The sequence below is a fragment of the Malaya genurostris genome, chromosome 3 (assembly GCF_030247185.1).
Source record: "Malaya genurostris strain Urasoe2022 chromosome 3, Malgen_1.1, whole genome shotgun sequence".
In the NCBI taxonomy this organism is placed as follows: Eukaryota; Metazoa; Arthropoda; class Insecta; order Diptera; family Culicidae; genus Malaya; species Malaya genurostris.
Window position 1 is genome coordinate 95216670 of NC_080572.1, and position 26803 is coordinate 95243472.

At 36.3% G+C, this 26803-nt stretch overlaps 1 protein-coding gene across 4 annotated transcripts in view; it reads right to left on the minus strand.

Annotated features, from left to right (window-relative positions):
- Positions 1-7436: 7436 nt before the first annotated feature.
- The window catches only part of LOC131434585 (bestrophin-4-like), a 64309-nt gene continuing 44942 nt past the window's right edge, over positions 7437-26803 (minus strand). For 2 of the 4 annotated variants that reach the window (XM_058601429.1, XM_058601430.1), the window contains exons 4-6: positions 25920-26091; positions 16441-17337; positions 7437-9181 (exon numbers count right to left, since the gene is read on the minus strand). In XM_058601429.1, coding sequence (XP_058457412.1) covers positions 8288-9181; positions 16441-17337; positions 25920-26091 — 1963 coding nt within the window. In that variant the 3' untranslated portion in view covers positions 7437-8287. The remainder of the gene's footprint in view (positions 9182-16440; positions 17338-25919; positions 26092-26803) is intronic. The other 2 variants (XM_058601431.1, XM_058601432.1) reach the window with 2 other exon arrangements.

The following is a 26803-nucleotide window of genomic DNA, read 5'->3' on the forward strand; positions in this document are numbered from 1 at the left end:
GAAACTTTTCTATAGATTTAAGTTTGTGCCATAAGCTCTCAATTTAATCAAAAATCAAGAATTTTTCTGAAGGTATTATGAGACAAAATACAAAGTTTGAAGACAAAAATATGCTTTGACAGGCAGAGAAAGAAATTCTGGTATTGTAAAAACGAAATCACTAGAAGTCTTGAAAGCTGTACGTGGCGACGCAAGCCATCCATCGTCGGCTGAGTCCCCTGGCGACGTTCAACTTGAATTGTCGTGGTCGTTTGAAGATATAGATTTAAAAGCTTACAACCAACGAATATAACCGTACGGCCTTCATTCAACATTATCGTCTAAACTATACACAGATGTTTGAAACTTTTGGGGGAAATGATATTATGAAATATGACGAAGTTAGACGCTTTAACATGTATGCTGATTGGCAACGAGGAGAAAAATACGGAACGGCGAATATATAAAGATTTGGCTAACAAATGAAATAGATTTATTAAAGAAAGTCATTATAAAGGAACATATAAGAATTCTGTATATAAGTGTATTTGTGCTTTCATATAAAAAACGATTCTGAACTGGAATAAAAAGTAAAGTTCAAAATTTTAAGTATCTTTGATTTGCTGGTTGAATGAAGCTGATATACTAGTTTGACAGTGAAGTTTCGCTCTGACGGATTTTATGACTGCAAACTTCACCACCTTTTAAAAACTCATTTACGTATCAGATAGTCGTCATAGATTTAAGTCTAGTTACGTTAAACTATTTAACAAGCTTCAACGGATATTTAAACGATACGTGATAAGATGAGGAAATATGGAAACCTGATTCTGCTGTTCTTAAAAGCCATTTTTTGTATGTTCGAGCTCCAGCCAGCCTCAACAAAAGCCTCTATCTAACAGTCTAATCGAATCATCGCTCTGGCATGTGATGATACTGGAGAACTTTCAACTTACTTACTGGTTATGGTAATTGTTATTCAAAATCAATAATTCATCGACTTCTGTTGCCAGTTTCAATAGTTTTCCAGCCGATTTCGTTTTGACATTTCCAGTTACTGAGGGGTAGTTAAATTTGCGATACAGTTTCGATAGACGAGTGGCAGGTCGTGTCGTCGGTTCAACTGACGTCACTCGGACTCATCGCTGCGCTGGGTTGTCCAGCGAATTGCAGGTTAGAGCTGCAGCGACAATATTTAATTTTTATTCTCTTTTCAGTTCTACTACAACATCAGAATCACGATTTTACTACGTTTAAAAACAGTACTATTGCTTAATTTATTTAACTCGATCGTTATTGAATTTTTAATTAACACAATAAAAAATCTGTATTTCTGTCCAAAAATCTTGGTATGTATGGTCCCTAATTTTTTTGAAAAATAGAAATTTATATGTATATGTGGCAGCGGTAAAGAAGACGAGAACCGACAGTAAAGCTAGGGGTTGAAAACACAATAGAGTCCACCGGAACCGAGCACACATGTGCACGAGTTGTTACCGGTCAACAAAACGGGCGTTATCGCGATCATCTTTCTTTTGTCTTTAATTTAAATCAATTCTTATTACGATTTCAAGACGTTTTCAGGATTCGGCGAAATGACCCATTCGGCGAAATGGCATCCGGCGAAGTGACTCATTCGGCGAAATAACCCTTTCGGCGAAATGGCTTTCGGCGAAACGGCTTTCGGCGAAATGGCTTTCGGTGAAATGACCCTATTAAACTTGGTTTGATACCATTTTTCAAATGCCTGGAAATAACAAATAAAGTATCCAAAATAAATAGTACTCGATCGCTATACATTCTAGTACTCCAGAAATTAACATTACACTGGTTTTAATTTAAAAAAAATGTTGATCCGAAAAAACCTAACCTTATCCTATTTCACACATTTCTGAAGATTTCCTATGTTTAATCGTAGTTTACACTAAAAAAGTAGTAGTAATCACTTTGAAATCGATTTACTATTATTGCTGATATCTATTTGTACTATTGAATAAACGATAAAAATGTTGCAAATCACTACTGCCGATATGAAAATTTCCGAAAGAATCCTCCTTTTCTTGGTTCCATTTTCATTGGCACGTGTCGCTACCGGTAAATCAGCTTTGCGACAATGTGCCAATAAACATTACAGTTATGTATATACCACAAACCAATAATCAGTTTTACCTACCTGAAAAGTAATTTTCTGAACAACGTGAGAAAAATAAATCGTTCCTTTCAAACATCGCTAAAAAGTTAAATATATAAACGTAATCCCATAATTTATTGTGATGACTCTTTTTTAATATTACACAAAGCTTGACAAACGGGGGAAGCCAACTAGTAAAAAAAACCTGTACATAACACAAGGGGTGTACCGATAGTAAATAGTTCGCGCAGTTCAATATAGGTGTCCCACGAAAATTTATTTTTAGAAGAATTTACTCATAGTGTCATGTCTGTTAGTCTGTGGCGACTTCTCTTTCGTCTGATTATATTCCTCCAGCGAAGTTAACTGTGCACCAATGTTATGTGTGTTATGTAGACTGTCATGCGATGTATTAATCACTCATAACTAGGGTAACAGAGATATTTTGGCCACTTCATATATTTTGGCCCACCTACCAAACTTTATGGATTTAACCGATGCTAAGTAACTTATGTTGCATCAATTTGAAACTAATCACATTCAATTACCTATTGCGGAAGGGTTTTTCAAAGATATTACGTTTGGTGGATATTTTTAGAAAGTGGGCCTAAATAAAATAAATCCTAAATTGGGCCAAAATACCTCTGTAACCCTACTCGAAATTTCATTACCTTGTAACATTCAGTCTCAAACCCATTGATTACTTAACATACATTACCAACTTGAAGCGCATACAGAAAGTAATATCAGTTGATGAATAGGAAGTGACAGTTCAACCGACGACACGACCAGGCACTCCGAAGAAAACTCGGAATAAATATGATTCGTGAGCGATTTACCGTCAGTTACCAAAAATATAGCGACCCCTTGATAATGATAGAAAAAAATTTCTTCAGCAACACTGTTTAGCGGCCCTTACACGATCATTAAAAGTGTCATTACTAAGTAATGACACTTCTGCTCAAACGCTCGTCATTACTGCATTACTGTACATCATTACTTTTTAGCATTACACGTTCATTATTAATGATGAGTACTTGTAACTACTCCAGCAATAGCAATAGCAATATTTTTATTTTCGTTTAGCTGAAAATAAATTTGATTTGCCATTGAAACGTTAAGGTTAATGAAATATTAACAATTTAAATCTACACTTTGTCATTTTTTCGCGTATAGTTCTAAAGATATTCAGCACTTCCACTAAAAAAAATAAGAAGAAGAAATAATGTTGGTAATGATGGAAAATCCGGAATTCCATCATTGCTCGTGTCATTACTGAAGTCGTAGACCTTACACGATCATTAAAAGTGTCATTACTTTTTAGTAATGACACTTTTAATGATCGTGTAAGGGCCGCTTTTGAGTTGCTATGAACTAGTTACCAAGGAGCTCCATAATAAATAAACAAACCATTGCAGGAAGTTTTCGAAACTTTTCTATAGATTTAAGTTTGTGCCATAAGCTCTCAATTTAATCAAAAATCAAGAATTTTTCTGAAGGTATTATGAGACAAAATACAAAGTTTGAAGACAAAAATATGCTTTGACAGGCAGAGAAAGAAATTCTGGTATTGTAAAAACGAAATCACTAGAAGTCTTGAAAGCTGTACGTGGCGACGCAAGCCATCCATCGTCGGCTGAGTCCCCTGGCGACGTTCAACTTGAATTGTCGTGGTCGTTTGAAGATATAGATTTAAAAGCTTACAACCAACGAATATAACCGTACGGTCTTCATTCAACATTATCGTCTAAACTATACACAGATGTTTGAAACTTTTGGGGGAAATGATATTATGAAATATGACGAAGTTAGACGCTTTAACATGTATGCTGATTGGCAACGAGGAGAAAAATACGGAACGGCGAATATATAAAGATTTGGCTAACAAATGAAATAGATTTATTTAAGAAAGTCATTATAAAGGAACATATAAGAATTCTGTATATAAGTGTATTTGTGCTTTCATATAAAAAACGATTCTGAACTGGAATAAAAAGTAAAGTTCAAAATTTTAAGTATCTTTGATTTGCTGGTTGAATGAAGCTGATATACTAGTTTGACAGTGAAGTTTCGCTCTGACGGATTTTATGACTGCAAACTTCACCACCTTTTAAAAACTCATTTACGTATCAGATAGTCGTCATAGATTTAAGTCTAGTTACGTTAAACTATTTAACAAGCTTCAACGGATATTTAAACGATACGTGATAAGATGAGGAAATATGGAAACCTGATTCTGCTGTTCTTAAAAGCCATTTTTTGTATGTTCGAGCTCCAGCCAGCCTCAACAAAAGCCTCTATCTAACAGTCTAATCGAATCATCGCTCTGGCATGTGATGATACTGGAGAACTTTCAACTTACTTACTGGTTATGGTAATTGTTATTCAAAATCAATAATTCATCGACTTCTGTTGCCAGTTTCAATAGTTTTCCAGCCGATTTCGTTTTGACATTTCCAGTTACTGAGGGGTAGTTAAATTTGCGATACAGTTTCGATAGACGAGTGGCAGGTCGTGTCGTCGGTTCAACTGACGTCACTCGGACTCATCGCTGCGCTGGGTTGTCCAGCGAATTGCAGGTTAGAGCTGCAGCGACAATATTTAATTTTTATTCTCTTTTCAGTTCTACTACAACATCAGAATCACGATTTTACTACGTTTAAAAACAGTACTATTGCTTAATTTATTTAACTCGATCGTTATTGAATTTTTAATTAACACAATAAAAAATCTGTATTTCTGTCCAAAAATCTTGGTATGTATGGTCCCTAATTTTTTTGAAAAATAGAAATTTATATGTATATGTGGCAGCGGTAAAGAAGACGAGAACCGACAGTAAAGCTAGGGGTTGAAAACACAATAGAGTCCACCGGAACCGAGCACACATGTGCACGAGTTGTTACCGGTATTTGGTTTTGGTTGAACACGGTACAGCCGACGACACGACCAGACACTCCGAACAAAAAACTTAATGAAAAGTGATTCTTCTCCAGTTACCACAATGTTGAAAGACCCCTTGTTAATGACAGAATAAATATTTCCAGCAACACTTCTGGTTGCTACAAACTCGTTACCAAGGATCCTATATTCTAACACAAATAAACAAAAACAAACCGCTTTGCATTTCGTGCCAATATCGAAAAATAGGTAAGTAAAAACCTTCGTTGAATAATCAAGAATTGTAATTTTTTTTGTTCATCGGTGCTCACTTATTATATAGGATTTGATCATCTGCCATACAACAAATCACATCATAGCAGGACATTAGTACACGTTGCGTAAGATGTACCCAGCCATAAAATCTGTTATCTGACCGTTCTATCGTGCCCATAAAAACGCTGTAATTAAGCTTAAAAGTGGCAAACGTAGGCACTCCAGTTCCTACAAGAAGTAGAGGTCCTGTACTCGTTCGGTAGAATGCTAGACGCTCCCCTTCATCTGATTGTATACGATTGTTATCCGTCACGAAATGAGAAAAAATAAAAGCTTTCTTAAAACTGTTTCCGAAACATACGGGATCGATTTTACGCCCTTAATTATCGTGTGAAAACTGCTCCGTTTACTTCTACACAGTTACTTTATCCATATGTTTCGAAAACGCCTTTTTAGCATATAAATTTTTCTCGGTGAACAAGATAGGACCTACGGTTCATATCGAAGTATCTACAATGGAAGGGAAGATAGAAGTGTCTCAGCAATATTATGATTCAAAGCGCAAACGCCATTTTTTTCCTTCATGCTGAACATTCTTTATGCAATTTCGGGGTTTACTGGGCAATTTCAGGAGTCATCTGGTTCATGAAACCACGGTCCTTCCGACATTTGTATTGACCAACCGACGATCGTTCTTCTGGTTCGCACAAATCACATTTGATTTCTTTATAGACAATTTATATCTTATAGATAGACAACAAACGTAACCAAGGTTATGGTAAATGTTATTCAAAATCAACAGATTTCGGCCTTTGTTGCCAGTTTCAATAGATTTCCAGGCAAGTTCGTTTTGACATTACCAGTTACTGAGGGGTAGTTAAATTTGCGATACAGTTTTTATAGGCGAGTGGCAGGTCGTGTCGTCGGTACAGCGGTTGAGAAAAATTATAGCCACATTACGGGAAGTGCAGCGGCTGCACTGCAGTCTACAGAATGAAAATTTCAATGGATGATCAAATGATTACATTTGGTGGTGGATTGATATAATCAAAAAGCATGTTTTTCGTACAGCAGTTTCATTTACCCTATTTAGCTTCAATACAATACACAGTAGTAACGGGAGCGAAAGATTTCGCAGCGCCTATGTGCTGGAAACAAGAAAAATACGCACTACTATTACTTCAATAAATCAAATTCAAGCTAAATAGTGTTTAATTGGGTCCAGGCCGTCGGCTGTACCAAGCGGAGCTCGCGCCACTACGGATCACAAGATAAGACAAGTACTCCGGAAATGTCAGGATTACCCACACATTACCTATTCATTGACTTCATAGAGGCATACGAAACAATCGATCGAGAACAGCTATGGCAGATTATGCCCGAACACAGTTTTCCGGATAAACTACCGCGATTGGTCAAAGAAACAGAGTAGAGTGATGGGTTACGTCCGAGTATCTGGGACGCTCTCGAGTCCCTTCAAATCTCTGAGAGGGCTACGGCAAGATGATGGACTCTCTTGTCACTTGTTTAATGTTGCTTTGGAAGGTGTGATTCGAAGAGCGCGGATCAACACTAGTGGTACGATTTTCCGAAAGTCCGTACAGTCTTTTGGTTTTGTTGACGACGTGGATATTGTGACACGTAACATTGAGAAGATGATGGAAACATCCATCGGACTGAAAGCTGAAGCTGGACGTATCGGACTGGCTATAAATGCGTCGAAAACAAAAAAAAAATGAGAGGAAGAGACTAGAGAAAAAACACTAGGCCTCCCACCACGAATATTGGTTGACGAGTTTGTGTATTTGGGCTCACTGGCAACCGCTGATAATGATACCAGAAGAGAAATTCAGAGCGTATTTGGCAGGTAATCGTGCTTACTTTCGACTTAGAAAAACCCTTCGATCGAATAAAGTACGCCACCGCACGAAATTTACCAGCTACAAAACGCTCATTAGACCGGTTGTTCTCTATGACCACGAGACCTGGACTATGTTGGCAGAGGACCAACGCGCTCTTAGTGTTTTCGAAACAAAGGTACTGAGGACCATCTATGGCGGAGTGCAGGTGGAAGACGGAACGTGGAGACGGCGTATGAATCACGAACGGCAACAACTGCTAGAACTATAGCTGTTAGGTAAGGTAAAGTATGTTTCAAATGAAAAACTTTATTTTATGTTGTGGCTAGTCGAATTTTTATTGTTTTTTGTCGATTTTTTTTAAATACGCTGGAAAATGTTTGTATATTACTTTTATCTTATAGATTAATGCATAGATCAATGTTTAGTTATTTGTGCCACTTGGTAAATGTGTATCTTATTCCTGTTTTTTATCTTTTAAAAAGTTTCTGACTTTACTTCTTCAACATATTAGAGTATCGTTTGGCTAATTCGAAGCAAATGAATAAAGCACGTTGATTAAGTGTAACACTTCCTACAATTATAATTTCCTATAGTGAAGTATTATGTGAAGGCGCTTCCGATTTTAGATTTATTTGTTTGTTTGTGTTTTTTTTTGACAAACAGCAAATATTGTGTTTTCTTTATAAGACTCATTTGCTGCTTGTTCAGTTATGGATTTCCATAACTGAATATATTCATAAAAACTGGTTATTCTTTGTGCCTATTACAAAAAATATCACTGGTTTGTTACTTGCCTGTTTGTCTTTAAATCCTAGCCGTAAAGGCAAAGCACGGTCTTCGATAAACAATTGAGAGAACGGAAGAACAAGTCTAAATAATATAATTTTTGTCTCAACTTCCCAAACTAAAAACAGAGGTCAGTGCTTTTGTTTCAAGAATCGATTTTTGCTTAGGAATAAATAATTTTAATTAAGTCAATACTGATATACAATGGTGCATCGTCTAACGATTGTCTTACGTTTTTCGTCAAATCAGAAAAAAAAGTTATCACTGTTCAATGCCAATGCCAACCGGGGACAAAAAGATTCACAAATCTCTCCTAGTACTAGCTACTATCTCTAACATTCACCACGATGACGTTGTCTTCGTCTGGAACGTAGAATCATAAGGTCGTATCCGCTTGTGCTACCGGTATGTCTGAAGTACGTTTGGTATTGGGTGTGTTCTGACCTGAAGGTCCGAGTTGTCCCTCTTGCTGTTGTTCAGCTGATCTGGTGAGCTTCTCCAGAAGAATTTCCGGATCTATAGGTCCTAGCCCACTGACCGAGCGAGCAAGTTTAAACTTTTGTCGTTCAGCACGTTCTTTCTCCCGTACTTGGCGCAATTTTTCGAAATCATCCGCTTCACTGGTGTCCCCATCGGGACCACCGTCCATGGCATCTGCAACAGTTTTGCTGTCGGCTAAATTTGGTTCCAGTGGGTTGTACAATGGAATGAAATTCGATTCAAATTGACCGCCAACAGGAGCGGAAGCACTTAATGTATCTACGCCGCCTGTTGGATACAATGAAGTTCCTGCATAGTCTCCATGAGAAACTGCCGAATGTGTTCGTTTATAGGCCGGTTGAGGCATGTCCACCGGATCGCTTGGTCGTGGCGGGCCTTGTTCCCACAGACTGGCCGCCATTGGTCTAGCATCATTCTTGCCTTGAACCGAGGTGATGGTCATCTGGTGTTCGTCAACCTCCTCGATTACCTGATCTGTGATTCGAATGCTTCCCTGGGCCCGATCTGGTAAACGACCCGTAAGGTTCGACGAACTGGCCGATCCAGGAAACTTGAACGGTCCAGTTTGGCTCTCCGGTGTAGCACTTTGGGGCCGACTAGCGGTGCCACCGTCCTCTCGACTAAAGAACCGCTTCAGTGCCGAAGCTACCGTATTAACCCGCGTGATGGTCTGTGCCACACTAGCGAGACTGTTACTGGACGGGCCGCCTTTGTGGAATGGTTTGTTGTCGTACGCAGCAAAGTGTATACCACTAGCATTATCATCAGCCTGTGAGGAAATGAACGAAAGGTTAATTTGTTAATGAACTACCTGAATAGAAATTAAGTTTTCGGTGTTAGAGAATGGATTTGAATCAACATATCAAGTTATTCATAATTCATATTCATGCAGACTGATTGAACGACTCGCAGCTGATTAACGGATTTGTAGAGACTATCCAATCCAATATTTTTCTAACCTCTTCCTGGATATAAACATTTCCAGTGAGCGCAAGAAATGAAAGTTTATACGATTTATGTAATTTTCCAGGATAGCTGAATGGTAGAGCAGATCCACGGGTACAAGAAGGTTTACAGGGTTGAGTTCTATGTTTCGTTAGTTTTAATTTTTAATATTTTATTCGTCTATTTTTAAATTTTTTTTCTTATTACCCAATATTAAGCCAGAACATACATTGAACAAATAACGAGAAAATGATCATTATGTCCCCATTACAAATTCAGAGATGATTGCCATTCGAGTCCTCATCGGCTGTTCAGTAGACCAAATCTTTTTCGACTTTATAATATAGAATGTGACAATCGACTTTTTAACCAAGGCCCCAAGTGTTAAGTATCAGACACGATTCGATTCAATTCATCGAGTTCTCAAAATGTTTATGCATATGCGTATGAGACAAAAAATGTGCACTACCTTTTCTTAAAGATCGTTAAACCGATTTTAACAAACTTAGATTCAAGTAAAAGGTCTTGTGGTCCCATAATCCCGATTGTGTGTGTGTGTGTGTGTGTGTGTGTGTGTGTGTGTGTGTGTGTGTGTGTGTGTGTGTGTGTGTGTGTGTGTGTGTGTGTGTGTGTCGGTCGAGGTCGAGATCGCAGAGATGGCTGGATCGATTACCATCACCCACAACGCTATTGAATGATTTTGAGATCGGATGTTTACTTTTTTAGTTATAGTTATTTAGTAGAAGTTTTATGTCGAAATTTTCAGTTTTTTTACAGTGTCTGTCACACTTGACCTTGAAAACAGAATATGTTTCCAGACTTAAATTCCACACGGTAATAGCTATCCAACAAGCCATAAATTGTTAAAGTCCGTCCAGTTTCAACGGATATATCGACATTTTTGTATAAGCGATTTTCCCCCTATTTCAGCAGTAGGAGTTTTGTGCATTGTATGACAAAGTTTCAAAGTACCAAAAAGACTGTGTACAGCATCCTTTTCATGACATTTTGCCTCGGACCGATTTTAGCTTGGTTCGTTTTTGGCAACACAATCGAATATGACATATGTTAACCAGATGATGGCAGAATTTTCGAGTTGAAAGCAATTCCATAAGAATAGCAATTCCATATGGAAGAGCATAACACCCATATACCATTTGAATCAGTTCGTCGAGATCAGCAAATGCGTGCGTGACAAATAATTTCACTCAATTTCCTCGGAGATGACTCAACCGTTTTCTACAAACTCAGATTCATATGAAAAGTCGTATGCTCCCAAACAAGGTTCCTGAATTATGTTTGGATCCAACTTCTGGTTCCGGAACTACAGGATGATGTGAAACGATATTAAAATTGTGTAACTCATTTTTATCGTAGATGGCTGAACCGATCTAAGATTCAAATGAAATCTAAGAATCATCTAAAATTCAAATGAAAAGTTTTTAGATCCTATAAAAAATCTTGCTTTTCAATCAGATCCAATTTCCGGCTCCGGCGAACGACCATAATTAGGTTAAAGCCGGGGATAAATAAACGATATAAAAAAAACGTCCGGTTTAGGGGATACAGGGTGATTAGTATAAAAATGTATATTTCACATAAATTAATCAGGTTTATCGGGTTTGCAGATTTGGATAGTCGATAACCAAATAAACTTACCTTATGATAAAAAAAGAACCGGAATTTTCATTTTAAAATTCCCGCGCTTGTAAACTTTTATTCTCTCAACGTTGGCAAAACTTTTACACACTTTCTGTCAAATTTTGACGCATATCGTACGATTAGTTTTTGTTTGGCGTCTATACAAAGAAGTTGAAAAATTTTCGAGTGGCGATTTTCATAATGGATGAAAATTTAGAACAACGTGCGTGCATCAAATTTTGTGTTGCAAATGGATTTAAGTGTTCCGAAACGTTGAAAATGTTAGAATGGTGAATCGTGTCTAGGAAAAACACAGGCATACGAGAGGTATAAACGCTTCAAAGGTGGTCGTACAAGCTTGGATCATGATGAGATCCCTGGCCGCCCAACATCATCTGTTACTGAAGAAAACATTGAATCGGCGAAGCAAATCGTGTTGCAAAATCGTTCTGTACCAATTAGAGAGATTGCTGTGTTGTTGGGCATCTCTTATGGATCAGCCGAACACATTTTAACTGATGTTTTGGGTTTGAAACGCGTCGCTTCTCGGCTGGATCATCATAACTGGTGATGAGGTGGGGATCTATGAATATGACGTCGAAACCGCACAACAATCGACCGAATGGCGCTTCGAAGACGAGCCGTTGTTCTAAATTTCCATCCATTATAAAAATCGCCACACGAAAATTTTTCAACTTCTTTGTATAGACGCCAAACAAAAACTAATCGTACGATATGCGTCAAAATTTGACAGAATGTGTATAAAAGTGTTACCAACGTTGAGAGAATAAACGTTTACCGATTGGACGAGCGCGGGAATTTTAAAATGAAAATTCCGGTTCTTTTTTTACCATAAGGTATATCAGTTTTAGTGGTATTCAGTTTTTGATTCGGATATAATTCGCACTACAATTTCTCAAAGATGTCTACACTGATTTTTGAACATTTTGAAATAAATGTAAACTATACAGGTGAATTTATCTGACTTCGGGAACACCGATTTTCGAATTCCGGTTCCAGTATCGAATCGCTTCTCAAAGCTCAATCGTTTTCTCAAAAAAAGCCAAATCGAATTTCAGAAACAAAAATTCAAATTAAAATAAATTTATAGTCCCATACAAAATTAATTAATATTCTCCAATTCTGATACTGGAATTACAGGATTTACCGATTCTGGAATTACAGGATGATGAATTTTAAAAATTCAAACCGATATAGAAGATGAAAATCCCGAAAAGCTTTAAAGTTGAGCTTTTGCAATTCATTCGTCATATTAATTTATGGTCATACGAATCGTTTTGGGTTATGCTGGTTTATCAATACTGGCTCTGGAAGTACCGTAAATAATGACGAAAAACTCTAAAGTGAAACTTACTTCGATATCTCATGGAATGTTGAACCGATTGTCACACGTTTTGATTCAAATTCGATCCGATTTGCAGTTTCGACACTACAGGGTAATGAGTGATTAAAATTTCAAATTGCCGCTTAAAACGACGGTCATTAAAACAGTGTCATAAAAACTGAAACACCGAATAATATTCATGCAAAAAAAATGCGAATTCATAAAAAAGGTATCATCTCACTGCTAGGTGGATTAAGCACGTTTTTCAATTAATACTAACCTTTGAAAGACAGCTGTTGAAATTTCATGATATTCTATTCATTAGTTTGTATGTTATTGTGCTAAGAGTGACGTTACTTTTGCTATATTCAGAACAATGGATCAAAAACAATTTTGTGTTTTAATTTTACACTGCTTCTTGATGGGAAAAATACCGTTCAAGCGAAGCAATGGCTTGAAAAGTGTTATGGAGACTCCGTTCCATTAGAAACAACTATAAAACGTTGGTTTGTTGACTTCAAACGTGGTCGTAGAGACACCGATGATGCAGAATTTCCGCCACCCTTAGCTGTGGCAAACACGATTCTACAACACAGTATCGGGTACAACGTACATCAAATCGTCGTGTCGTTCTATTCATCTCTACCATGCACTAAAGCATTGAATTGGAGAGTATATTTGGTGTACTTCATTTTGATTACATCCAGAAATATGAGCGCCAGGCCAAAATATATTAAAGTGGTCAAAGATTTCGCCGTAAGTTTTATCGTCTGTTACCTTCTTAAATGATTGAGGACTCCGATAGCCTTTTAATCCTCCTTATACTCCCACGAATTTATCTCTACTCACATATTAAATCTCTCGACAAGTAATATCACAAAACATCGATTTTAAATTATGTTTTCATATGTATCTTGTATTGGGTCTAAAAGTCAATTTAGAGGGTTTTCAATCACCGCCATACATCCCAGATATAGCACTTTATGATTTCTATCTATTTCGATAATTAACGCATGAGCCTCCCGGACAAAGGTTCACCTAATACGAAGAACTGCAGAATGGCATCGATACGAGGATTGGCTCAAGTTAAAAAAATAGATAAGGAAAATTAAAACTTTCATCGCTCCAATTTTTCACAATATATTCAAGATGTCGGAAAAAAGCTTTCACACTTACTTGTGAACTCTACAATAGCCGTTCTGTTGAAACTAAAAAATAATAAAAGCGAAAAGTTTGACCCCATGAACATAATAAAAATTCATCTAATCCATGTCCAAAGCAGCTTGAGCACATAGGATTTGTCGATTTCGTGAACATGCGGTACAAATTACTAATGGTTTGAGATGCTACAAAGCTTGAACTCTTCAAAGCAACATTAAATTCGACGAATTATATTGTTTCGCGGTTGTAATCTTATGATTCAGAATGAACGACGAAAGATATTAATAGTACACTACGAGCTGCGAGTCTTATAAAAAGGATTTGAATCCGATCGCGAGTATTATAATACTACATAGTTTAACTTAATATTGTTAATCATATGTTACTATACATCAAAACCATTCTCATATAACAATCAGTTAGTATACAATATGACAATTTTATTTGTCGTGCTGTGATTAAAATACAGAATACACTGAATCCTTTAAAATATGTATGAACGCACGTGAACAAATCATGTGTAAAAGATCGCAAAAAGAAATTTTTTTATTCATGCTTTGATTAATAGTATCGGTACCAATTATTGGTAAAATTTTCAAACCTTTAAACATATAGGATTCTTAGCATTATTAAGAAAACTCAAAATATATGAACATCACAGATAATTGTGTAGTCACAATGTGTACATTCAAAATTCATTTGAATGTACCAATTTTGATGATTTGAGAAATATCAGAATATTTGAAATCGTTAAAGTTGCGATTCTTTAAAACTTACGTTTGTAAATTTTTAGATTTTTTTAAGATTGATAATGCATTTAGATGATGAACAAGAACTGAAAATTGATTAACCTAACAGCGAACATATTATAGAAAAAAAATCGCGTGAAATAAAGCATTTACAATAAGGATTCAGTGTATTCTGAGCTACGTATGTGCTCGCACAGACGGTTAGGATCGATCTTGAAGCTACTCTCGTCATATGCGATGGTTACTGAAGAGATCTATAGATTCAAGACAATCGCCGCCTTATGATCAGTCAATGATTACGAGTCCAGTGAATTGAGAACGGGTACGTGCAGAAATATGTGAGTAAAATCTAACGTGAACTTTTTACAGGATTAGTAAGCGAGTGCTGTGAGGTGTGTACTCTTACGAATTATATTTGCTATTATAAATTGAGCGCATTGATACGGTTTTCTTCCAATCGAGTTTTTCTGTTGCTTTGATTTTGGATCGTTTGCGTGACATTCCTTTTGGAGCTAGAAATAAAATGCGGAATCATAACGGACAATAACAAATTTTACAGAAGCTGTACTCTACGGACGATCAAAACGCCTTTAACTAAGAATGAGATACGGTTATCACAAAAATATTAATCCTTCCACCGTTAACAGAGGGATTGGTTAAAGTCGGTTCATATTGGTTGAGAATCGAGAAGAGGTATCAGCAAAAGTTTTTCCTCGATTACCGATATCTTACAATGACTAAAATCAGGTTTACAACAAAACTATTATGACTATACTATTACCAAATCATTTTTTTGAAAATCACGGACATAAATAACTCATGGAAATAAATGACGTGTTTCAAAGGCTTAGTTTTGGCAGTGAGTTCATCAAAGTATGTTAATAGTGACATTAACAGATTTTAGCTGCGTTAGTGAATGATTGATAAACAAAGTCAATATGACGCAACATCATAATATTAAGTGATTTGGAAATTTTCATGAAATCGCGTTGGCGATGTATCGTTACAGACGCTTTATCAATCATTCTGGAATCGTCCTACACGCTTCCAAATAACACCTCATTTTATGTACTTTTCAACCAATAGAAAGGTTGCGAGTACGAACTTAATATTAAGTAATTAAAGTTGATGTTGTTTCCGTATGGTCCCACATAAAGTACTCAATGATAAGTTAAATTTATTAAATGGATGAATTTTACAGATTCAACTTAAGGTTCTGCTTACAATCTTAGGAATATAGCCATTGTTGAAAAACGCAAAAGCAGTTTTTTCTGCTACTGCTTTTCTCAAAAATTACCAATTGTTTTCACAGATATTTCAAAGAAACTGAAAGTCTGTCATGACAGTAGAATACTTTGAAATTTTGGTAGCAATAGTTCAACCATGTCTGGAATAATAACCGAAAATCAATAATGTCTCTGTTATATGTAATTTCAGGTCTTCCTTCCATAGTAACTTTCTTGATTGAGGAAGATGATTTTGATTATGTATTTGCCATTCTATGGATTTTTTATGGAAAAATCGTCAAAACTATCGTCCCATGCTTTTGGGGGCAAAATGACCCGAGTTTTGTGGGGCAAAATGCTAATGAATTCGCATACAAAAGTTATGTATTAGTTGTCAATTTCAAGCATAATAGAGAGCAACCTTCCATCTGGCAAATATTGCTTCCACAAAAATGCAAGAACTCTAGCTTTATGAGAGTACGTTTTGTTCCATTGTTGTCATGTGTTTTGCTCCGTTGGTTTGATGGATGTTCACCCGTTGTTTAAGATCATCGAGCCTCTATATTCAGATACCCAGCCTCTATGTTCAGATACCCGTGACTCCGCGTAATTAAAAATGTATATTTTTATGTTTTCTACGATCGGGCGTCATGCCCCGCATACATTTCAAAAGAAAATTTTTAAGGGTTTTGAAAAATAAAATATTTCATGTCCGTTTTTCAATATATACAGTGAGTATTTGATCGTAATTATGTGAAATATTGATGACGGAAAGTAGTCACACATGAAACTTTCACGTTTTATTTTCTTTGGTTAAGATACAGCAACATTTTCTTTGATTTCCCACGGACCACATTTTAATCAACCCCTTCTCTAAGCTCAACCAACGAACCGTATATTAAAAATAATATTTCGAAATGGAAAAAAAATCTTGGCGCTGCACCAGCACTCGTTCGCTAACCTCTTCGTCGAGCATGCCCTGCTGTTCAGGGAACGCGTAGTCATACATTTGACTCTTTTTACCGACCATTTCATCGACCCGCACAGCCGATGGTATCACCGGGATCACTTCCGCCGCCTTCCGGTTGACTTCGATGTTGGCCGTGGATGGTTGCGGGGGTTCTTCCTTGATCTCGGCGGACGCCACCGTATGAGGCAGTTCTACTGGGAACACTTCGTCCCAGTACTGATCCTTGACTAGCGTCGGATGCTCATGATGCATTTCGTCCACTATCAGATAGGAAACCTGAATGTTACGATCAACCATCCAGTTCACCTCGAAATCGTCGTCATCTTCGCCGAACGGATTTATCAGCGACTCGGCCACTTTGAGCCATCCCATGTAAAAGAAGAACTGCAAGGTAGTGAATACCGGGAAATACTGATCGATCTTGTTGACTACACCATCTCCGAGATTCTTGGTCTCCACCCACTGCTGTCCCATCACCGAGGTCAGGAAGTACGAGTATACGGCGAGGGTCACCACTTGGGTATACACCAGAGGGATACTTATAGTATCGTACGAGATCAACAGTCCGCATTGACCTCGAAATTTGTTCAATTCATCGATAATCGTTTTGACTGCGAAGTCATCCCGGCATCGACCTTCCTTCCGTGCGCGGGTTACAATACTAGCCGCCCAAACGATGGGCAACCAATGTTTCGAGTGACGAGGAAATTTCTGATTCAGATGATGCATGATTTTGTGTTCGTTGTCGTTGAGCAAACCTGCCTCCACCAGATGGTCGATCGTCGGGAAGCGCTTTTTCACACGTGGCGAGATGTTGGTTAGAACCATCGTCAGGCAAAGGCACACGTATCGCATGATAGTACGGCGCATCACGCGTCCTCGTTCATCCTGGGGGAAAGAAAAAGAATTAAAACATGAGACTTAAAAAATTCGATTTTCGGTACGTCACAAAAAAAATGACACTTTAATCACGAAGAGAAATTGAGCTTGTTTTAAATAACAAAACAGTCAGAAGATTTTGAAACATGATTTCTCTTAATTTCAAGCTAAAATATGACCAATTTCTCCCTTCTACATCAACAATTATATCTATTTGATTTGTTTTGGTCTGTTTCGGCAGCTATTATTGTTGACATAAATCAGTCATTTATTACATGTCCACAAATGTTGAGTTGATGTTATTGGAAACGTATTTGTTGATTGAATCATATTTTACATTTACATCAAGAATAGAAATTGGTTCATTTAGTCTATGATCTAATTTGTGTAATTATACAAATAAGTTAGTCGTTTGAGTTAACTGGAGAATTTTTCTCTTCCGTGAATAATCAAAAAAGTTTGCACGTGTTTTAGAAGGAAAATTTATGTGCTTCTTTCGTTTCCTTGGGGCTTTTAAACAGTTCAAGGATAATTCAAATTATTACTAAACTTGCATTACATTACATGACAGGTAATTTACAGAAAATATCTGATGCAGGAATTCTATCTTGACCAGATTGATGGAGCACCGAATCATTTGTTACAATAAATATACCAGGAGTTTAATTGTGAAAAATTGCATCGTCCCACGACAAATGGACCCAACTGCTATTTAAAGTCATTAACCATTTGAAAATGGATAAAAATCGGAATAAAATTGGTTTGAAATTGACCTTCAAAATTAGTTGGAAAGAAATCTCTGTTTAAAAATAATGACAAACAAAAATGTATGATTTTAACAAACAAAAGCGTATGTTGAACTACTCATTGGCCCTTACTACCGTTCTTATTTCCACTTTCACATTCACTTCACTTACATGTCACTTTACTTGATTTCACCTATTGCCAGTATCACGTATAGTGAATTGATGACTGTGGTGGAAAAAACTCATTTGTTCAACAAAATGTTGGTGGCGTGATGTTCATAATGACATCAAGTTCATCCAAGTACTCTCTCTGAAGCGACTCTCGTAATAAGAACCTACATTCACTTCACTTGATTTCCACCGTGAAGTGATACCCATAATAAGGGTCACAGTCACTTCACTTGGTTTTTAACTGTGTAGTGACACCGGTAATAAGGGCCATTATTTTAGGTTTGAATTTTATCATTCATTTCAAATGCCAAGTTTATAAATTCAAAGTACTAATAATATCACCTTTATCTAAAGTTAGTTGATTTAAAACTTATTTTGAACGATTTGTTTTTAGTCTTTGTTAAGATGTAGAGCCTTCTTGAACTAGTTTTAATATGATCAGTATCTAACGGAAAAAAAAGATTGAAAAATTGACATATGAACACTTCCCATCTACTATGCCGCACGATATTGATTCGATACTTTTGTTTTTATCTATTTTTCTGTCTACGGGGTTTTAGGGGTTCTATCTTCGATTTGTCTTGCAGTTCCAAAATTACAAGGTAATGAGCGATTAAATTTTAAACTGTCACTTAAAACGACGGTCATTAAAATAATATCATTAAAACTAAAAACATTGAAGAATATTCACGCAAAAACACATGCGGATTGATAAAAAAAAGGTACCATCTCACTGCTAGGTGGATTAAGTACATTTTTTAGTTGTCGTGCTGGCAGTTTAGCGATGACATCCAACAAAGACACGCACCATCAGTTCACTTTCACATCTCATCCAAGTACAATAGTGAACAATAGAACGACCCCGAAATGAGTGAACCAAACGAACAAAACCTACCGCCGATACGAAAGAATACAATTATTGTTGACTTCAGGCAGTGTAAAATTCGACCTTCGATACGAGATCTTGAAGGTTTGCTTAAGGAGCAAATGTAATACCACTGACAGACATGTGATTTCCGTACAATGATTTCTGTACAACGCTGTACGCGTACAACGATGAGGTGACAGACATGTTTTGCGCACAGAATGAATATACAGTTAAACGAAACAACTCAAAACTTAGCTTGACTTCTCAGCTCCGATGATCGATAATATAGAAACCTTTTTCGGTTTGAAGTGTGTTCCTAGTAACTGATTAATGACAGATATAATCAATGCCTCTCTGAATTATTAAACTAGTTTTGTGTGTGAGTGTTCATCGGATGACAATCTCCTATCAAATTTTATTGTTTTAAGGTACATTTATGACACGTTTGTTCTGTGATACAGGATTTTTTCCTTCATTGTTTAAATGTAATTAGTATTAGAGAAAATTTGATGTCCATAATTTTGATGTTCTACCGTAACATTCACTGACATCAAATAAAAATAGAAAATGGAGAACTAATTTTCGGAACACCAGCACTATTTTTTATGCAGCGAAGCTGATTTCTACCAAAAATGTTATGAATTACCAAATTTTGTTTGTAAATCATGCCGACTTTTGCAAAATCCGCATAAATGTCATGGTGTTCAGTAATAATTCCTTTTTTACCCGAATATTCACGATAAAAATAGGAGCGCATAAACTTTTAACATTGAGCCTCAAAATAGTAAATAGATCTAAGATATTCTTAGTATGTAATAATCAAAAACGGCATGACACACACATATTCCAGAAAATTACTATCAACGTAACATTTTACTCATGACGAAATTTTCATAAAAAGAATTATGTTTATCATAAAGCTGATTTTAAAACCTTCTTGATTTTTAAATCATTCCGAAATAGATTTGACATAGGTTCGATGATTCATTTTGCTTCATAAATCTTATGAAAAATTGTCTGCTAGACTGGAATAAAATCTCGTAATGGTTTTATTATTAGGATTTTGAAGAGTTTAAAGTTGTTATGCTATATTCATGAAGTAACACTGAAAATTTCTACAAGTATTTATTAAATTGAATATGTTATTTAGCACGTGTTCTGCTTCAATTTACCCACACTGAAAGACATGATTCGCTGTTCTCTATTCATATCCAAAATGAGACTCTTTCTAAACAATTTAAAAACAAGTTTTCTTTCTATCCAACGGCATTCAACCTGATGATATAAGACAAAGTAATTAGAAGAAGAGTGCTGATTTTATGCACAAATATATATTCATATATTGTTTTCCTTACTTTAATTTCAAAGCTTCACCAAATTTATGAACATTTCTTGGTTTGACTGCACCAGAACCCGAGAACTGGTATAATCGATGTCGGCTCGTATTTTATACGATAAACTACTCTAAACTACGGTGCAAGTTTTTGTATATAATGATAATGCTGCGCTCTTGCTACTTCTATGAATCAAATTCATGCTTAACCAGCGTTTTATTAGGATTAATATAAATAGTGCAGTGTAATCAACCAGCTGAAATTAAAGCAGTCTTTCGTCGCTATAATCACAGTTTGGAATGAGGAAAAAAATATTATTGTTCAAATTGACCACCCTACGTGCATCGAAAATATCGCAATTATAATTTCTCAGTTGCGAATTTATTCAGTAGAAATTTGTTTATTGATGAAAATATAATTATTAAATCTTGCACGAATCACTTCGGTGTCGATCTGAAGCATAGTGGAAATTCAGCATCGAAATATCACCGGAGACTCTTTTCCCTTTCGATTATTTCTTTAGCGATATTTCTGTGGGTGAAAATTCGTCGTTAAATTTCGCTGACACAAAAAATCACTTCGAGGCTCAGACTTTTGTGGATGCTTGTTTCAAGAATGAAAATATCGGAAGTGATATTTTCAGTCACTGAGTTTATTTAGAAAATTTCTTGAACTGCTTGTTCCACAAGGGATAGTGTAATGAACTTTTTCCGATCATGATTTTCCTAACACTGGATCAACTTGCACTTGAACTCTAATCTAATGTTCATCCAGAAATAATATAAATCTTTACCTAGTTAGAGCAAAATCAGCAGCTGTAAGTTTTATATGGGCGATCTATGATAGAACTAAAACTGGAACAACGTATCTCCAGCAAATCGTTTTAGTTTTATTTATTCTAGCAGTTCTACAGTCAAATTTGAAACTGGTATACGCTGCCGTTCCATTTTTTGTATTTTTGAAACAAGAGTAAAACGCTGGTGGGGCTGCCAGTTTTTCTTGTTATAATTTCCAGATTTAAATTTTAAAACTGACATAAATTATGCAGAATTGGAACACTCCTGAACATGCCCTTCGAAGCGTTTTAAATTACGGTAATTCTAAGCCCACGTTGTCTGCAACCCCATCGACTCTCCAGTGAATTAAAATAAATAGCGAATGCAGTGCAGTTAACACCAACACAAACGAACATGGCATCCACTCACCGCACTGTCTGCGACCATCCAGCAAGCGAATGGATTTAACTTTCAGTTTTGTCATCCACTCGCTACTACCGTTCTCTAGCACAGTCAGAGGTTGACTGTGGAACTGTGTCGGTGCCTATATTTATAGATACCTCTTTGTGCGAAAGTTTATACTGTCCAGAACGATGCGGTATTTTTTTATGCGCGCCTCTCTATACCGATCGAAGTAAATTTGCTACTAAATGAAATTACAACTGTAAGCAACGATCGAAACCGTAGGCCGTGCGAGAGAAAACAAACGGATGACATCATGTGATTGGTTCGTGAAAACATAGCTCAATTCAAATCAATTTTTCAATGATATGCTATTGAAATACTGAAACGACGTTGCCACATGTTTAAGTTAAATATTGCCGAATCGATGGGTTGTTAAATTAGATCAATCCATCAACAAATTAGTGAGATGTTATTGTTCAAAATTATGACAGAAAAATGTAACGCGGATATTTTTAAAACTTGTGATTGACACCCGGCCCCGTATAGTGAAAAGTAAGGCATTTTTAACGCCAAAACCATAAGAAGTCCTCAACACACAAAAATCAGTAAGTATACCGCAGAGTGAATCGAGCAAAGAAACCGATGTTTTTTTTTTTCATTTTTATTAGCATGATATTATACATAATAATTTACGATGTTACTTCTAATAAAAATACGAATTTGTGAGCAAATACCACAATTATCACCCTTTATGAGGAACAGTATTATTCAAAGTTTTATCAATTCCAAGAATTACAAATTCAACTATGATAGTTGTGACCCAAGGCACCCACAATGGAGGGAGTGCCTTTGACCATATGCAGGGTTGTTACGAACAATTTCAAAATCAAAACGCGCGAAATCCGCGCGAAGTTAAAAACTAAAACGCGAGATATTCGAACGAAGCGTTAGACAACTATTTTTATGCAGGTGATACTTTCCGCAGTACTTGAAAATTCACTTAAATATAATTTAAAAATCGAGAAACCCCATGAAAACGATTTCATTTTAATTGTTCATCTTTTTCGATGCCCTTAGTTAAGGAGCAAGACTATTTGCAAGCGTATGAGTCATGTCAACAATATGTGCGTAAAAACAAATTCCGGCGCTTCTTTTCCTGATTTTAATCAATAAATCTTCCATATGGTTGAAAAATAAAGCAATCAGTTCATTCTGCTTAAAATTGCCATTCAAGAAAAGTGTCTTAGTCTAGAACTCTTCGGTTTTCCTTAAAACTGCTCGAGAAATATTATCTCAGTTTCAGCTTACTTCCACTGACACATTTGATTAAATTTTTTTTCGTAGCTTCTATAAGTAAACCCGTAAAATAGGAACCTTTAATTTAACATTTAACATTTAACGGGCGAAATGGCATGTTGTCGTAAAACTATTTATTTTTCCGGAAAACGACTTTTGTAACAGAAAATATTTAGTTTTGCTTATTTTGCTAATACAAATGCTTTGAAACACTGCCAACTTTTTTTATTAGGCAATTAAAATATACATTCATAAAATGTAAGCAATTTTCCATCAAACGTTAGTGAAAAATTGTTCAAAACATATATTTCATACAAAATGTCAGGCTTAACATTTATTTGAGAATAAATTATTGTTAAAAAAGATTGTTTGAAACTCAATCCTGCAAGTCAATTTTAATAAACTCGTTGCACTGCATATATCAATCTATGGCATACGTACTGAATAAAATGTACGTAAAACACAAATTACCAACACAAGTTAACTTGGTTTACTCTTGATCCTTAATTAATACTCTCTGATGTACGGAAAAAGTAACAGTAAAAATAAAAATGCTTCCACTTGTGATTTTGAAAGAAGTGAAACAGATTTCATCGAAAATATTTTTTTTGCTTTGACATCTTTTTGCATTTCCTTCTTGGAAAGAAGAATTTTAAGGTAGACCACATCAGGATGATCTGATTCACTCTTTTCAATTTCAGTTTCAATTATAATAGCGCCTTCTTCTGTTGTCAGATTTTACTCTGAAAGTCTTTCTTTTCCTCCTCGTCTTGTATTCTTTTATTTGGATCAGCCCACTGGAATTAGTTTCTGTCAAACTTGTTCTCCAGCAGGCATGAAACCTCCTCATCTTTTGCATCAATAGATCAAAATCATCCAAATGATACATTTCCTTAAATCTAGTGCCTTTATAGTAACTAAATCTAATGAGACAGTAACATAAGAAACGATTTCTTGATAACATTACGTGATAAATGAAAGTCGAAATAATTGAAACATTTGTTAAATATGCGGCACATGCTAGCAATGAGCTCGTTATATCCATAATTAGTTCTAACATAGGAAATCCGAAGAAAAAAATAGGAAAACTACGACGTCGAATGTCACATTGTAACAATTGAAAGCTCTATGTACATTTTAAAATTTACCTTGGTTTACAGAACACCCAGGTCCTTAACAGACAATGCGCATTCGAGAACAGTTTGTGGAACATTATAGTCGAACTTGAATGAATGAAGAGATGGCGAAGCATTTAGTGGCATTTGAACCATTTTGAAATATGAACTGACTTCCTTGAGGAACTCCAAATGTAACAGCACATGGTGAGGTTGTACAGGCTCCTATTTTCATTACATTTCATTACCAGTTAGATATGATCGAAGCCAATTAAAAAATGATCCGTTTAATCCCAGTCTACTTAACTTCGGGATCGTTTTGTGATGATTGATTTCGTTGAACGCAGCAGGGGAAGTTGAAAGCTTTGGCATGGATCCAAGCTGAGTCTCTGATATGTAGTCAGAGCAACTATGTGTTATAAAATTCAGAACTATAATTTCAAACAGCTTCGATAAAGCGCACAAAGCAACAATTCCAAGGTAGTTGGATACTATACCCTTGTTCACATAGGATTTCTTCAATATTTCAGGAAAAAATCCAGAACGCAAAAAACAATCGAAAATGTTGGATAGTGGAACCAACAAACTATTAGAACACTTCCTTATCACCACGGATGGAATTCCAGAATTTCTTCATTTCCTTTATTGTCAGACTTCGCTTCGTAAGCATGTCATGTAAATTTTGCTGCGATTTTTATCATTCTCAAAATTTGTTGCCATATTATTGAAGAATCGCATTCCATTTATTACGTTCTTTGCATTATTGAATGTATTATCTCTGAGACGATATCTTCCATCTGACATCAATATCCTTGAGTGCAAAATGTTGAAATAGCAACTTGTATAACTCGAGATTGAAAAGCATAAAATCGAAATTTTGTCCACTGAAGAAAACATTGGCTAGAACCACCTTCTAGTAAATTTTAGTTTTATCAAGGTGAAAATTCGGCCATCTCGACCAATTGCTGAAACGTTCGCCTCTTCTTTAATTTTTCAGGGTTTCATAAAACTCACAAGCTTTAAAAATTTGCAAAGAATTTTGTGGAATGATGTTTTTTAAAATTCGAGTGAAATCCGCGCCATAGCATCAACATCTTAGCAGAAACCGCGCCAAATCCGCGAAAATCGCGAAATCCGCGAAAACCGCGAAATCCGCGCAACTGTAACAACCCTGCATATGTCAACAAATTTTCAAGTTAAATTTTTATGTATAAATTACAAAAGAATCTTTTTACAAAAAAAAATCACAATCCATTTGCAGTTTGAAAAAAAAAATCAAGTGAAAATGGCCCAAGGCTGTCGATTCTCCCCTAACGCACAAAATTGCAAAACTAGTTTCTAGCACAAAAATCTCAAATAATAATAATGCAGTACAATCATTATCTCACTCAATCATCTATGAGACGCCTACGATGACGATACGTTATTTCCATAACTGTCGGGTTCTTTTCCTGACTAGCCATGATCGGAACTTAGTAAATTGCAATAGCGACAAGCCTGAGCTGAGTGGATTGCATTATTGATATAATGAAACGTGGAATGGCGCCAGCGAGACTGTAAAGTGCTTCGATTTCTGTACCTTAACCGTTTAGTAGTATGTATATGTATGTGCAAGTTTCATGTCGTTTGTTCGCTCTGTATGCACCAACAAACCCGGAGGAAACGGAGGCATTTCCCGTAGCAAGTGTGATCTTGAAACGAGATGGATTGAATCAGCGATTCTCTGAAATCATCTTGTTCTTTGTGAGTAGAAATTGGTTTGGTAGGGTGTATGGTATTGAAAAAATCCCCCAGACGCATTGTAACGCTATGGGTGTTACATTTTTGTTCAGTCAGCGTAGAAACGAAAAAAGAAAACACATTAAAAGTTTGCAACGTACCTGACCATGGATGTTGGCACTGACGAAAACCGCTATGGGATCCGGCCACGGTATGCTGGTGTACTGATTCCACCACCGCGTCATAACAATTGTGACGTAGAAACCAAGCACGAACGATAATGGAATGAGGTTACTGTAAGTGGCACAATATCGGACGATTTCCTCAAAGATTCTGTAAAATGTGCAAAAAAGAGAAATAATGATTACCTTCATTTAGGGGTTAGCCTATGTTTGTGTTTAGGGCACATAACCGTTTTTACTGTTCTTTACGTTTCGTCTTAAACTCGTCAGAGCATAGCAGTTCAAATTGAGCTGCACGTATTGTTGAACAAAGTTAATACCCAAACTCAAAAACAAATGGCGAAGAGGATAAGCCGTTTCTGATCGTCTACACGTCATAGGAAAGAATCGGCAAATTGGAAAACGGGTTCCTCATGCACTGAATGATAGACAGCACGATAAGCGAAAAGTTGATTTCTCGGCATGACGTAAAGTGTTTTCTGCATCGGATCAACTTATTTTTAAAACACTAATCGGTTCGGACAAAAACAATGTCTCGTACTACTACTACTCGCTTCTCACAGTAAATTCGGTAGGAAAAACGGTAAATACTCATCACTACCGATAGCAAATGATGAAATTGAATCAAGCATTGCTCTAAAACAGCCAAAATGTTCCACAAATCATGAGAGTTATGTTGCAGTACGGCAAAGCCTCCACATACACACTCGGTCTGAACTCAGATGATAACCATGATGATGCCATCGTATTTCCCTGACATGGCCCCTCCCGACTATCATTTGTTTTCATCGATATCTCACGCGCTTCACTAGTTATGAACATGGTTTTACGGCAGGATCCCTTCAAAGGATGAACAGTTGCAT